The 14356-nt window shown below is 33.9% G+C and overlaps 2 protein-coding genes across 3 annotated transcripts in view; both read right to left on the reverse strand.

Moving 5' to 3' along the window:
- Positions 1-2687: 2687 nt before the first annotated feature.
- LOC113517596 (uncharacterized) lies at positions 2688-4950 on the reverse strand. Its single transcript, XM_026902314.3, has 2 exons — positions 4597-4950; positions 2688-4121 (listed from the first exon to the last, which is right to left on the reverse strand). Exons 1-2 carry the CDS (start codon positions 4921-4923, stop codon positions 3609-3611), a joined length of 840 nt encoding a protein of 279 aa, XP_026758115.1. The 5' UTR covers positions 4924-4950; the 3' UTR covers positions 2688-3608.
- A 2909-nt stretch (positions 4951-7859) lies between these two features.
- LOC113517479 (polycomb group protein Pc) overlaps positions 7860-14356 on the reverse strand; it is a 33524-nt gene continuing 27027 nt past the window's right edge. For both annotated transcript variants that reach the window (XM_026902153.3, XM_052894640.1), the window contains exon 3: positions 7860-13123. In XM_026902153.3, the coding sequence (XP_026757954.1) occupies positions 12347-13123 (777 nt within the window). In that variant the 3' untranslated portion in view covers positions 7860-12346. The remainder of the gene's footprint in view (positions 13124-14356) is intronic.

A 14356-nucleotide genomic window follows, 5' to 3' on the forward strand; every position in this document is an offset into this window, starting at 1 on the left:
GTGTATTATATTTCAGACCATGTTTTTCAGCATACTTTTCACACACGCTTAGCAATTTACGTATAGCTCTGATTGATGGACTCAGCAGCACCATGTCGTCAGCGTAACTCAAGTTATTTACAGCAATCCCGTCTATGTAACAGCCCGCATGCATACTGCTGAGCTCAGCGATCAGGCTATTCATATATATATTAAAAAGTGTAGGCGAGGATATACCACCCTGTCTCACCCCACACTCCAATCCATACTCTTCAGATATTTTATCCGCCCATTTAACAACGTTAATTTGATTATCATACCAATACTTAAAAATACCAATCAGTTGAGTTGGAATATTCAGCTTTTGAAGTTTGTTCCACAGGATCTCATAAGACACCAGGTCGAAGGCTTTTGACAAGTCCAAAAAGCACGCGAGGACTGGTGTCTTTCGTTCTAAATAATACTTGACAGTATGCTTTACACTGTATATAGCACTCTCAGTAGAAAGTCCAGGCTGGAAACCAAACTGTGCCTCATGTATTTTAACATTTCCCCTGAGATGCGCATTAAGCAGACTGTCAATATCGCCAAGATATAATGAAATGGGGCGGTAGTTACTTTTGTCACAAATATCACCCGTCCTACACTTGACAATTGGCACAACAACAGTTCTCATGAGATCCTGAGGCAGATAGCCGTGTCCCAAGCATAAAGAATAAAACATAGCCAACACTCCGGGCAAATGACACCCTGCATACTGAAGGTGTTCAATGCTCAGGCCGTCATGTCCAGGTGATTTGCCCCTTGTCATATTCATTATTATATTTTTAATATCTTTAGATGTGATTTGTATACTCCTATGATCCTCAGAATTAATATTTTTCTCTATATATAAGCACCTCAGTGCTAGCAATATATCGTGAGGGCCTACCATGGAATATTATTCGAAATTTCGGGACCGAATGAAACACAAATTTGAAAAAAAAAAACGTTTCTTTGAATTATTATGGGAGAATTTATAACGAACGAAAAGTTAAGCTTCATTTACTGAGCCGATTTCGGTTTGAACAATAACATAAATTTGAAATCGAAAATTCGGAATTTAGTTTAATGGAAGACTCTTTGTAAATGATCATGGAGGATCATTAATGACTACAGCACAGATTCCTGATGACTATTTTCTTTGTTATTAAAAATTTGATCAGGAACAACTCATTAAGATTTGGCAAATGTTTTTGCATATTGATAGTGAACGGACGCCAAAAAAATTCACTCAGGTAGCTCACAAACGGGCGAAGTTTTTTTTTCTTCGTTAACAGGGGGACCAAATTAAGATAAGGTCGGCCTTAAGCGAGTTTCGTTGTCAAAGACCCTTAGTACTTTTCGAAGTAAAGAACGGTTGGATCTTTTTTGAAAAATTTAGATACATGGGAACATACTACAATAACTGCAGGAAAAAACAAATGTATTAAATACACAGTATTTATTATTTATAACATCTGCTTAACGACTAAAATATGTATAATTTATTTACATAAGTAATGAGATCATATTAATAATACTGCATAGAAATACAAAAACGTATAAGTATAAAAATTTGCCATTTGTCAAGCTGATGTAAAATAAAACTATTTAGCAATTTTTATATATTCAAGTAAAAACTAAAAATAGTATCAAATGATATGAACAAATGTATATATTGATATACATATGTATCGCCAACTTCGCTTTTGATTTTGTGACTAGATATTACGGCAGCTGATTTATAAACTAGTATAAATATTATCAATTAATATTATTTACTACATTTCTTATAATATTGTTTTTTTTTAATGGGTGATAATGGAATGGTAACCCCGCCTGCGCCATCGATATACGCTGGCGGAGCACCAGTGAGGGATGATAGGTGATGAAAGCAGGTCAGTTAGCCCCTCGTGAGCAATTCTGCTAGAATTTACCATTATGGTTTCCAGGGGGAACAGTTTGGAGGTCGACCTGATATGGGTGTATTGCTGGCAATGGGCCAGTTAGACACCATTACTAACAATCCCTTTCCCCCCGATTTGCGCAATCGGCAATTTCATATGCACCAACCCAATATATACATATCATAATGCTTATACTAATTTATTTGACGAAGGTAGCCGGATTTATCCATCAGGGAACCTGTGTTTATTTCTTTTTTCATTTATGTAAATGTCTACTATATATCCATACTAACTAAATAGAAACATAATATAGTATAAAAATTTACAATATTTTAGAAATATTAAACAAAACCAAGTATAATATAAATATATTAATTTGCCAAAAAGCTAAGCGGTGTACAACAGCTGGATATGAAAATATCTGTAATACATAATACTTTTTGATTTTCCTTCTTCTAGAGATAACATTATTTATTTACAACTAGAAAATTTTATTCCTCCACAGGTTGGAGACAAACTAAAATCTGAAAACTATTAAATAAAATTAAGTTTGTCTTGTATGTGCTTACCAATTTAATACCCAAGTACAAAACGAAAAAATATATAAAAAAATTAAAGAACAATCCACCAACTTTCAATATTTTATACTTTTAGTTGTAGTGATAATTAATGGCCATAATTAACATTCTGCAGAGCAATACAATCAAATTAAAATAAATTCATATATATATATATATATATATATATATATATATATATATATATATATATATATTCTAGATAACTGAACAACATAGGCATAACTACACCTGTTTTTTTCAATACTTAATATAAAAGCATCAAAGCAAAATGCTTTAAATAACATAGCTAAATATCAGTTTCATTATAAAGTACTGTAATAGTAATGTTACAACAACAACATTGAAATTATATAGTATACATACTTGTACGTATATACATGAATATAACTGCAATTTAATATATATTCACAGGCTCCTGCTTATCTTAGTAATACTTATTGTAAAGATTTTAGAAATAAAAGGTATTTTTATTGACCTGATATTTTGACTATTTTGGTTGTGGACAATTTTATCCGATAAGAATTGTTTTAACATTAATTTATAACAAAGATATGTAGGTATGTATTTTTAACAGATTTACAATTAGTATATGTCATTAGTAAGTGACTATACCCTTATAAATATTACACTATAATTTTATAATGGAATGATCTAATTAAATGTTTTACTTTCAATGCTTATTATATATGTTTGACTTTATTTTATACTATGTAGTGATATAGTCCCAAGCATAGAATAGGCCACCCTTCCCTTTTCTGTGGGTGTTGTAAAAACTGATTAAGGGAACTTAATGGTCCCAATAGGCAGAAATAGGCAGCAGCATTCCTTTTAAAATATCACTAAATCTTAATTGTAGTTGCCAACCTACTTGCCAAATGTGGCAACTATTAGCAAAACTTCCCTTATGGGGGAGGTTTATGTTGATGATGTATGATGATGATGACTTATTACATACAGTTTGTAAATCATATTCATATGTGTTCAGAATTTTCTTAAGCTACGGCTTCATAGGTTAAGAATATTGAATCCGATAAGGGTAATCAACTATACAAAACTAGTTTCTTATAGTATATGTTTCAGTTTTATCCACTTCCTCATTAGGAAGTGGATGACACTGCTATTAGGTGTCCACTTTGAATGTTGAGTAATGGCAAGCACTATTGATGATAATCTCCCCTATTCCTGATGTAGGGGGCGTCTGTGATGATGTTAAAGGGTCTATATGGGCTGTTGTCATAACTGGTGTGGTGTATAGTTTCCCATTGTGCATCTGTGGTGAATTATGCGGTTGACTAGTGTGTGTGTAGACAGAACACCCTGAATTTTGTTCTGTCCTCGGTTCGCAGATCATACCCATTTTAACTTCAAATATGACATCTTGGATTTTCTTTTTAGCAACTAATAAGTTTTTTTCGCCTTTTAATGATCTTAATTCATTGGCTATATACTCTCCAAAAACTGAAAACTCATCTCTACTTTTGGATTCAGTTTGGAAAAGAAGTTCTGGCTTGACAGGTGTAAAGGTATCCGTCCTCGGGATTTTATGTGGTGGTGATAGATTAACAATTTTACATTCACTAATAGAGTTTTCCGAATGTGTTACTATATTGCTGTTTACTTCTGACTGTAAATCCTGGAATTTGGTTAAATCATATTACAATTATCATTTTATTTAATTAAACATTGTGCACTTATAGAACAAAAATTTAAATACTTTATTTTGTTTTTATTTTTATTTAGTGGTTGAAAATTCTTACAGCATTATTATTATTAGGTTAGGAATAATAGGAAAGGCTGAAATTGGGTCAATTGGCTTATTAAGTTTCCAGGACCATGAAGGTTTATCTGATATGGTTCCTTGTAGGTGATATTATAGACTATATTATATTCAGTGCAATGAGGCAATGGAAATGTAAAGTACAGAAAACCAAGATAGCAAAAGTTGATAATTAAAAAAAAAGTATAAAAAATATATATACACGTAAAAAATAAAGGAATTTGCAACATACCTGTTATTAATAATGCTCTTAAAAATTTTAGAATATTAAGTTTTTAAATTTAAGTTAAATAATAGATTATTAATTTTAAATGATTATTTTACTACTTACCGACTGCAATACTCTATACGGTTTATTAGAATCCTTCATAAAGTGGAGGTACTCAAATGCGTACCAATTACTGACGTATCTGTCGTTTGGATCCTCGGCGTTAGCTCTAGCCTCTCTTGCCGATTCTCTGTTGTATTGTGTTCTTAAGTGTTGAATTTTCTTCGTAGTATCCGGCACTGAAATGCCAAGCAGTTCTGATATAACCCGTAATTCTTCCTTGCGTTTTTGTTTATCTCTTCTGGTATCACACAGAGACGGATTCCAAATACTCGCGTTCACTTGCAACAATTCGATCAACTTCAGCGTTTTATCCTTAGACCACTCCATCGAACAGTTCGCTAGAAGCGCCTGTAGAAATTATTAAACAATGGATTTGCCGTGAGAGTCATTTGACGACAAATCGTTAGATAATTCAGTAAACTTTGTCGATCAAGATCAACGGAATGCAAACCGATTCCTTCTACATTAATGCGAAGATAATGACAGTGACATTCGAATGAATACTGACAGTCACAATGACAGTTGTAGATAACTAAGAAATAAGTTGCCTAATTAAAATTACTCATTTTGCGACAGCATTATTGTAATTAAATCTTTATAAATTTGTAAATATGAAGCAAAAGTACTAACAGTTTAAAGTTGCGTTTGTCTATAGTGAAATCGCAGATAGAATAGTCGCTGTATTCGGATTTATCAAGTCCTTGGCTATGTTAGTAGAGAAGCAAGCGAATAGAGACTTTATCACACTGTTTTAAAGTTTGTATTAATTCGCTTTTATAAAAAAATCTAATAGCAAACAGTAGTGAGGCGACATTAAATGAACAAAAATATTAGTTTTATGATTTGTCACTTTTGATATTACTGTTAATAAAAATAATTGTTCGCGACATTATTTGTATATATCGTAATTTATAGTTGTTAAGTCCCTAGTTAATCGTTTCTGTATTCTGTTATTTTATATAGATTTACATAGATTTTTTAGTTAAATAAATTCCTTTGCGTGTTGTTTATATACGAATAGAAATTGTAACAATAAATAGAATTAAGAAATTGTAAACACACTATAACCGATCTGAAGAGACATTTTATAATTTTTATTAATTTTTTCGAGCGGCATTCGCTTCCGGGCAGCGACGCACAATCGAGAAGAAATAGGACAAGAAAAAAATCTCTTCAGCGGATCAGAAAAAAGATAGTTTAATCCACACCGTTCAATAATAATTCTTAAAAATATTTTTTTTTTGTGAGTTTGCATTTTTAGTATAAATTTATATACAATTAGGAAAAATAAAATCGACACACTATAAACAACATTTTATAATTTTTATTAATTTTTTTACAACAATGTCAAAATATTTAGCATAAAAAAGACATTTAATACAAGTTAATTGATTCTTGTGTTTGGATCTAAGTATTTGGATACATTCAATTATTTGTAAATAATTTTATAGTTCGATTAATCGATCTCAAATCATCATAGTAAAATCATTATAATTTTAATATCTAATTAATTGTACATAACTGAACATAGGCCACTGTCGAGAGTTTTTTTTTATTTATGTATGGAGATGGAATGGTGCATCCGCCTTTGTTAATAATAGCGAGGCATAGCGGGAAAGTTCTATTTATTTATTTATTTATTGGTACAAAAATGTGTACCAAGCAGATTTAAAGCATTCTTTCCCAGTCAACCTTAGGGAAGTGTTAGAATACTTGAATAAGGTTTTAGTTTTATTTTTATTTTTACATAGATACAAAAATTAATATATATATAAATAACAAATATACATATATAAAATATACTATTTTATACATGAAAATGAGAATAGGAGACAATACAGTAGGTAGGAATGTTTGTATTTTATATTTGTCAAGACTTCCACGATACTTGGAAACCGTCGACGTTAATATATATAAACCTTTATATCTGTTTCGACTGTTTTCCACTGGAGTAGGCAGAAACAATGGTATGCCAAATGCTCCGATTCAAGCAGACCTCTCTCGCTTTCTCCACATTCATCAATCCATTTTAAAGCTACGCTCAGCGGTTACAGGTATTTTTAATTTGACCTCACGTCGCCTATTTGATCTACATAGGTACGTCTATATAGAGCAATCCCTACTGACATCTCTATTCATTCGTACTACTTAAATCTCTTTCGTAATTTTTCTTTCATCCATTCTCTTCAAACGGCCAAACCAATGCAACATTTCTTTTCGATCTTTGTTACTAAATCATCTTTCAGCCCACTTTTCGTTTAATCACACTATTTTTACTTTATTTTTTAATGTAATATAATAATGGCAATCTTGTAAATAATAATAGTTTTGATCTCATTACCACTAGGGGGAAAGGGATTGTTAGCAATGGAGTTTGACAGCCCCATTGCTAGCAATATACCCTATTAGGTCGACCTTCACATGGTTCTCCCTGGAAACCATTGTGGATAATTCTTGTTGAACTCATCACGATGGGCTAATTGACCTGCTTCATCTTCACCTATCATCCTTCACTGGTGCCCTGCTAGTGTACCTATACCGATAGCGCGGGTGGGGTTACCATTCTATTATCACCCATTAAAAAAAAAGATGCCATTATCACTTTTTAAATAAAAGTAACAAATTTAAACGTTCAATCATTTGATCGATCGTCTTATGCGTCAGGTCAATTTAAGTATTTGTTAGTTTAAATTTTAATTAAATTCTTTTAAAGTACCCTATACAGACCCCATTTGACAGATATGGGTATTTGCTTATTTTTTATAATATTTAAAATGGCACGCGAGCTGACGGCCCACCATCAGGTGGGTCGTGGAACTTTTCATTAGAAAGGTGGCATACGTCGTCTATAGACATGAGTAGTACGTTGAACATCTCAAAGCCCAGGGATTTTATGGATACCAATTAATAAGGAGGAATTATTATCGACAGGGATTTCACCCTCATATCCTACAGCTTAAATGGTCGCGTACAACGCGGTTTCACAACTGCTGAGGTTTTCCCAAGAGACTACGGCATGGGGTTCTTCAATAGGGGGGTAAAGAGGTTTCTTCAGGGACGACAACGCGCGTGTATTGCAAGCGTTCATAGGCTACGGTAACCAATTACTATCAGGTGAGCCGTATGCTTGTTTGCCACCTCAGTAGTATAAAAAAAGTCGCCCATGAACACCTGCAACACTGAGAGGAGTTGTTTGTGTGTTATCGGCCTTTTAAACATTCCTAAATCTATTAAGTTTGTGACAATAAATAAAAGACTAAATATCTAATTCATTTTCATTTATTTACAAGACTACAATGTGAATTGACTGTCACATTATAAAACAGGTGCCCTACGGAATATGTCTATCCGTAATATTTACAATATTTACAAAGATCATCCAATACAAATGCATTAAAATAAAACATGTAGGTACTACATTTAATATTGAGTCTCCCTCAATCAGATATTATCTTAGATTACAGGAACTAAATAACAAACACATGAGGAACCCAAAATTAGCGTTCGGAATATGTTCACATAGCTACAACTAAAATAGTTAACTTATTTGTAGGTACATGGTACGAAATTAACATAAAACAATCAGTTCATTTAATAAACGATTAACATAAAATATACATAGTTCCATTTACATAGGTAGTCAAGTTACGAAACTAACGAACCTAATGATCACAACTTCAAAATAATAAGTCTTAAATAATTAAATAGACGATTATATAAACCAGTTTTTATCCACACTAAAGCTACGCCAGAGACCTTCATGCATAACGAGGCGTCTTATTAATTTGACACTAGAGGGCGATACCTTCTAACGAGTAATAGGTAGTAATACAGTAGTAAGGATGGGTAATATATACCTATTTCTATATATTGTATTTACCAGAGGGAGACTTTGTACAAAAGTCGATTGCTTGGCTACTTCTGTCTGGGAAGATCTGTGTGGGATATGGCGTGAATTTACTGGGTACAGAGGAATAATACCTGAGTCCTCAGGAATGGCAACGCATGGGGGGTATCATGGGCGAAACAGTATACTCTGTTATGTACATGGTACTGCTCATGGCTGTAGGTGACGGTTACCACTTTCCATCAGGTGGGCCGTCAGCTTGTTTGCCATTCTAAGTTGACTAAAAAAAAATTACAATATCTATATATTATATTGGCCAATAATAGATATTAACTATCTATTATCCAATATTATATATCGAAAAGAACCCGCTCATAATGAATACAGATATCCGACTGGTACGGACAATATCGCAATAAGTGGTCATTAATGACCAGACCTCAATATATAGATATTGGATGTTTTCTTTTTTTTATGGGTGAAAATGCTATGGTAACCCCGCTTGCGCTAACGGGATACGCTGGCAGAGCACCAGTGAAGGGTGATAGATGAGAATGAAAACAGGCCAGTTAGCCCATCATGATGAATTCATCAGGAATTAACCATGATAGTTTCCAGAGAGAACCGCGAGGAGGTGAACCTGGTTGGGTATATTGCTAGCAATGGGATTCTCAGTCTCCATTACTAACAATCTCTTCCCCCTAAAGATATTGGATATTACCCATCTCTATATAGCAGTACTAGTTTTCGTGATTACATTCGTTACAATCATTACTATACTATCATATATGAGTCGTCACATATGCATATACAGATGTACAGCGTAATCGTACAGAATATAACATTTTTCAGTACGAGATTCATGTAATGTATAGACAGATAGATCTTTTTGTTGCCAACAACAATAATAATTACAGTTAAAAGAAACAACACAAAAAATCCATGAAATGTTTTCCGAAATTTCGGAGCCAATCGAAACACAAATTTGATCTTAAAATTATATAATACATGCCATTTGGAAATATTAAAAATGTTAAAATATCGTTCCTTTGGACTTTTATGGTAGGATGTATGACGAACGAAATGTTAAATTCCATTTATTGGTCCACTTTTGATATAAACAAAAACACGAAATTGAGTTCCAAAATTCGGAATTTCATTTCATGGTAGACCCGCAGTATAGTATAGTATATTATGCACGTAATAAGTGCGGAGCTACTTCAATATACAGCGCATATTAAATGTAGCGCGTAAAGCGTAGCAATCAAGTCGCAGATCAATTCGCGTAAAGAATGCGAAGAGATAGTTACGCATTACGCGATGAAGGCTGTAATATATATGCGATTACGACTCATGTACGATGTCTTCTCCAATTATATAGTGATAACTCTAATACCGAAAATATTTAAAACATTGTCTAAATGTTTTTAAAAAAACGAAACATGATTTAATCGATTGAATATTGTTTAGTCAGTGTAATAAAGGTTATTAGATTGTTATAATACAATTTATTATTTTAAACACCTTTTATTTTTAATAATATAAAAATCTCTTTTATTTAAACATAAATAGAAACACACGATTTTTTAAAACATCTAAACATAGAGATATTGAACTCAACATGTTTGACTTATTTATGACAAGACGCAGGGGCGCCGACTCCGTGAGCGCTCGGGGGTTTCCAGCACCCACGAGAGGTAAATAGAGGATGCGGAGCATCCATTACGCTAGACATCATAATATAACTAAAATAACCCTCATCCCACTATCTGTTGTTTAGGTCACGTTTGCTTTTCTAGCAAGCGCTGTCTTTCAGTTGAATCATGATGATGTACCTAGTTATCAAAAGAACAGCACATGTGAGATTTTTTAGAAGATACCTCTGGGGTAAGATGATTAATGCTACTTCTTATCTTTGTCATGCCAAATTTCATTAAAGCAACTGTTTCGTTTAGAAACCTAACCAAACTGATAAGAGATTTTTCTCATTGAAATTATTACACGATGTGTAACGTAACGAGTGAAAAGCAGACACGTTTTAGAGAATATATTAGGTATTTAATTAAATTATTATTATTATTTAGATACCTAAGTTTTAAGTATACATACTATAAACCAAGTATTGTGTTTTTAGTTATCATTTACTGCTAATAGAATAAATATCTATTTTACAACTGGGTCTATTTTACACTGGGTCCATTTTAATTTGGTAATTTCGGGTAATTACTATTTTATAAACAATCATATATGAAAATAAGAATAATTTTCATTTAAATCTATTAGGAAATCGATGAAAAGTAATATCAAATTGAAATTTTAATATTTGATTAGACAAATAATGCCTCAGAATTACACCACTGTATTTAAATAAAACTATTTAGATTTCAGCATACAAAAAAAAAAAAAAACTGTCATCAAAATAAAGTATAGGATAGTTTACTTAATAAGTACACTATTTAAATTCAAGTAGGTCAAACTAATTGCAATGACCGAAATAACAAATATTATGAACTCATAAGAGTAAATAAAGATTACCTAAATATTAAGGCAGACAGCTATAGAGGCTTACTCTCAGTTTATATTGATATATATAATCTGGATTAGGTGTTTATATGCATATTATATTGGGGGGGGGGGGGGGGTGGCATTACATATATGTGTTTAAAATCACATCTACAATTTTTGATTTGTTACTTTTCAGTACATTTTCTAATAAGTTACTTAGGTTATATAAACGTAGGTAAAAGGCTGAAAACAGATTTGTATGTTGGGTTGCCATCTATTTAGGTATTTTACAGATCAGATAGTGTTAGACAGTGTTTGTACCAAAATCTAGCATCAATTTGAATACCTATTAATTTCATAAACAATTGCCCTAGAACGTTGCTTAGAATCTATCACTAAAAAGTTTGGCAACTATTACAATTTTGTTTTGCAGTTATCAAACACATTATTGCTATCAAATTTCAAATTAAATTATTACTTCACATATTATATTATAAATTACATATATTGCAAATATTATAGTACAATGAAAAAATAAATGTTAAACATTTTAAATTTAATCATATTTCACTGGAATTTAAAAATTAAAAACTCAGATAAGCAAATAATCGATCAAACATTACATATTTACATTGATTTATAAGGCGTCTTGTTATCACCGACTACAGAAAGCAGGTGTTCACAAATTATTGCCATTTTTTTCCGTACATGCCCATAAACGTTGCATGCAAATATATTTTTAATATTACATTACAGAGATATAACACAACTGAATTGAAAGTTGAAATCAATCACATAATAATAACAACAATTAAATAAAATGTATATACAAATTTTATACAATTTCATTCAGTGGCTATAGATAAACGTTGCGAGTTTAGAGATTCGATGGTTATTTCATTTCAAATTAAAATAATAGATTAATATCTGTGCCCTACTTATATTTGACACAATATAGATATACCTACTTATGGCTACAAAAATATGTATCCAATGGAAATATCTTATTATGCATCTAAGTATTTACGCACATACACATACCGTGAAAAGACTGTACGAAACAGTACTCTGTACAAAATGGCTTTAAATACCATACACTTATAACCATTACAAACAATTTAACGAATAATATAGTTTCTTATTTTTAACAATTGACAATACTCTGTCTATTTATGTTAAATTGGTGGTCATATTGCATTATTACACTTATATATAAATAATTACAGTTTAGTTTGAACTTGTTTCTCAACTATCTCAACGTTACTACTCTCATTTAGGCCTAATTCACAAGCAACCTCCGGTGACCAGTCACTCAATCAGGTCTTCCTTAATACATCACAAATAAACAAAATAAATACTAGCTAGCTATGCCTGTACAAAGTCTCACATTAGTGTCGTTTACGTCACGTCGAGAGGTCGGGAATCACGGGATCTGAAGAAGCCTCGCTCTGTTCTACACTCTCTAATGGTCACAGTCTGTAGGTTGACCGTGACGTCGGTGATGAAGATTTGGTCCGCGACAGGAGAACGCGCCATCCAGTATGCGGCGTCGCGACGTGGCGGCTGTGGCGGTGGAGGCGGTACTGCGGGGGGCGCTTCGCCCCAAGAGTCCTCGTCTTCAGGCTGGGGTGCGGGAGGTGGCGGTCGGGCACCCTTCGGTTCCGCTGGCGCGGTCGCCGTTGGCTGGGTGTCCGTTCGTCGTTCGCGGTCTGGGGGTGTGTGTGCGTCCGCTTCCTCAGGCGAGTGCGGCGCCCTTCGCGGACCTGTCCTTGGGGCGGCAGCTTCTGCAGCGGGGGAAGCTGGTGCGGCAGCGCCCCCTGGAGGCGCCGCGGGGGGAGGAGGCTGGTTGGTGTGTGGAGTCCGTCCGCCATTCAGTTTTGCCGAGTCGTGTCGTTTCGCTGGTGGGCTCATAGTAATTGTGACACCAATTTTTCCTGACTCTTGAGATAGAACAGCAGCTTTGCGTTTGCCGGGTGGCGGATGTGTTTCCTCGGATCCACTTCTCGCTCTCTCCACTGGCGAATGCTCGCGCTCCCGTTTCCGTCCTTGCCTGCGTAACTCCTCGCCCCGCTCGAAGCTCTGAATCAGGCGCGGATCGAGAATATTCTCCTCGGGCTCCCACGTGTTGTGTTTCGGCTTCCACCCTTTCCATTTCACGTAGTACTCCACTTTGTTCTGAAACGAGAGAGATCGACGGTTACTTAAAGAACTTTGTTCAATTTTAACGAAATTATGGAGCGAGCGTGTCGCCGGGTTGTCGTGGCGCAACTGATCGTTGGCGTGCATAACGAACGGGAGGGTTGCATATAGCCTCGCAGATTTTATGCGATAACACTGTGAAAGCACAGGAATAAACGTTCCCTGGGCTTATAAATAGAATGTGAAAATTTACTATGTAGGTAAATTGTTCCACTTATTTGGAGACTAAAGATAGGTGCTATATATGGCGAGGCAATATTGAGAAGGTTATTTGGGAGTATATTTGGTAAATGTATTGTTTATTTCGGTGCACGATGTGGTGGTGAGTTCGCGAGTCATTTCGGGCGCACCTGCCGCCGCGCGGCTGCGGCCCAGCTGTCGTGTTCCCCGACCCGGGGCCGAAATACGGCGTTATTGTACGCACATAAGTACTGTGGGCTACTAGCTACCTAAAGAGGTAGATGTATATGCAGGTTGCACGCAATTATATTCTAATATATTGTCTACAAGCGGTGACGGTGTCAAATAAAGATAATTTTTCAACATAAAAACATATGTGTAAAATAAATAAATTAAATTACAAATAAATTAATATTAGGTATATATGTAATAACCCCTTTATTAATAAAAACTAAAACGTTTTACAAATTATTTTAACTATTAGATAAAGTATTTTGTTACTGTCTTCCAAATTGAGAATTTAGCGCAAAAAAGGACAACATATTTTAATAGCTAAAATAAGTTTAGTACAGGCTTGATTTTTTTATGAATAAAAGGTTTAATATCCATGACCAAGAGTGATGAATTTCTTAATATGTTAAAATGCCCTTTCAATAGGTGAAATCTTTAGTTTTGTTTTGACCGAAGCTAAACTGTAGAAAATGGCAATATTGCGAAGCAATTTATTACAATTGGCTTTATCAAAATCAATAAGAGTCAATTTGGTGAATTGTGCATGTAAATCTTAAAGGAATTTGTCTGGTAGCAATTAATTGTTAATCAGATGATTTGACATTAATAATTTTTTTTTTATGCAACTTAGAATGGCAAACAAGCTGACGGCACATCTGATGGAAAGTGGTAACCGTCGCCTATAGACTAGAGCAGTACTATGGACATAACAGTGTACTGTTTCGCCCATGATACCCCCATGCGTTGCCACTCCTGAGGATTCAGGTGTTATTCCTCTGTATCCTGTAAATTCACTGC

Source organism: Galleria mellonella, unplaced genomic scaffold (genome assembly GCF_026898425.1).
Source record: "Galleria mellonella isolate WM207_F2 unplaced genomic scaffold, CSIRO_AGI_GalMel_v1 utg223, whole genome shotgun sequence".
Taxonomy (NCBI): Eukaryota; Metazoa; Arthropoda; class Insecta; order Lepidoptera; family Pyralidae; genus Galleria; species Galleria mellonella.

Coding starts and splice junctions, on each gene's coding strand:
- LOC113517596 (XM_026902314.3), bottom strand. CDS start 4,923: ATGGAGTGGTCTAAGGATAAAACGCTGAAGTTGATCGAATTGTTGCAA. Junction 4,122..4,596: donor CGTATAGAGTATTGCAGTCG/GTAAGTAGTAAA, acceptor ACCAAATTCCAG/GATTTACAGTCAGAAGTAAA.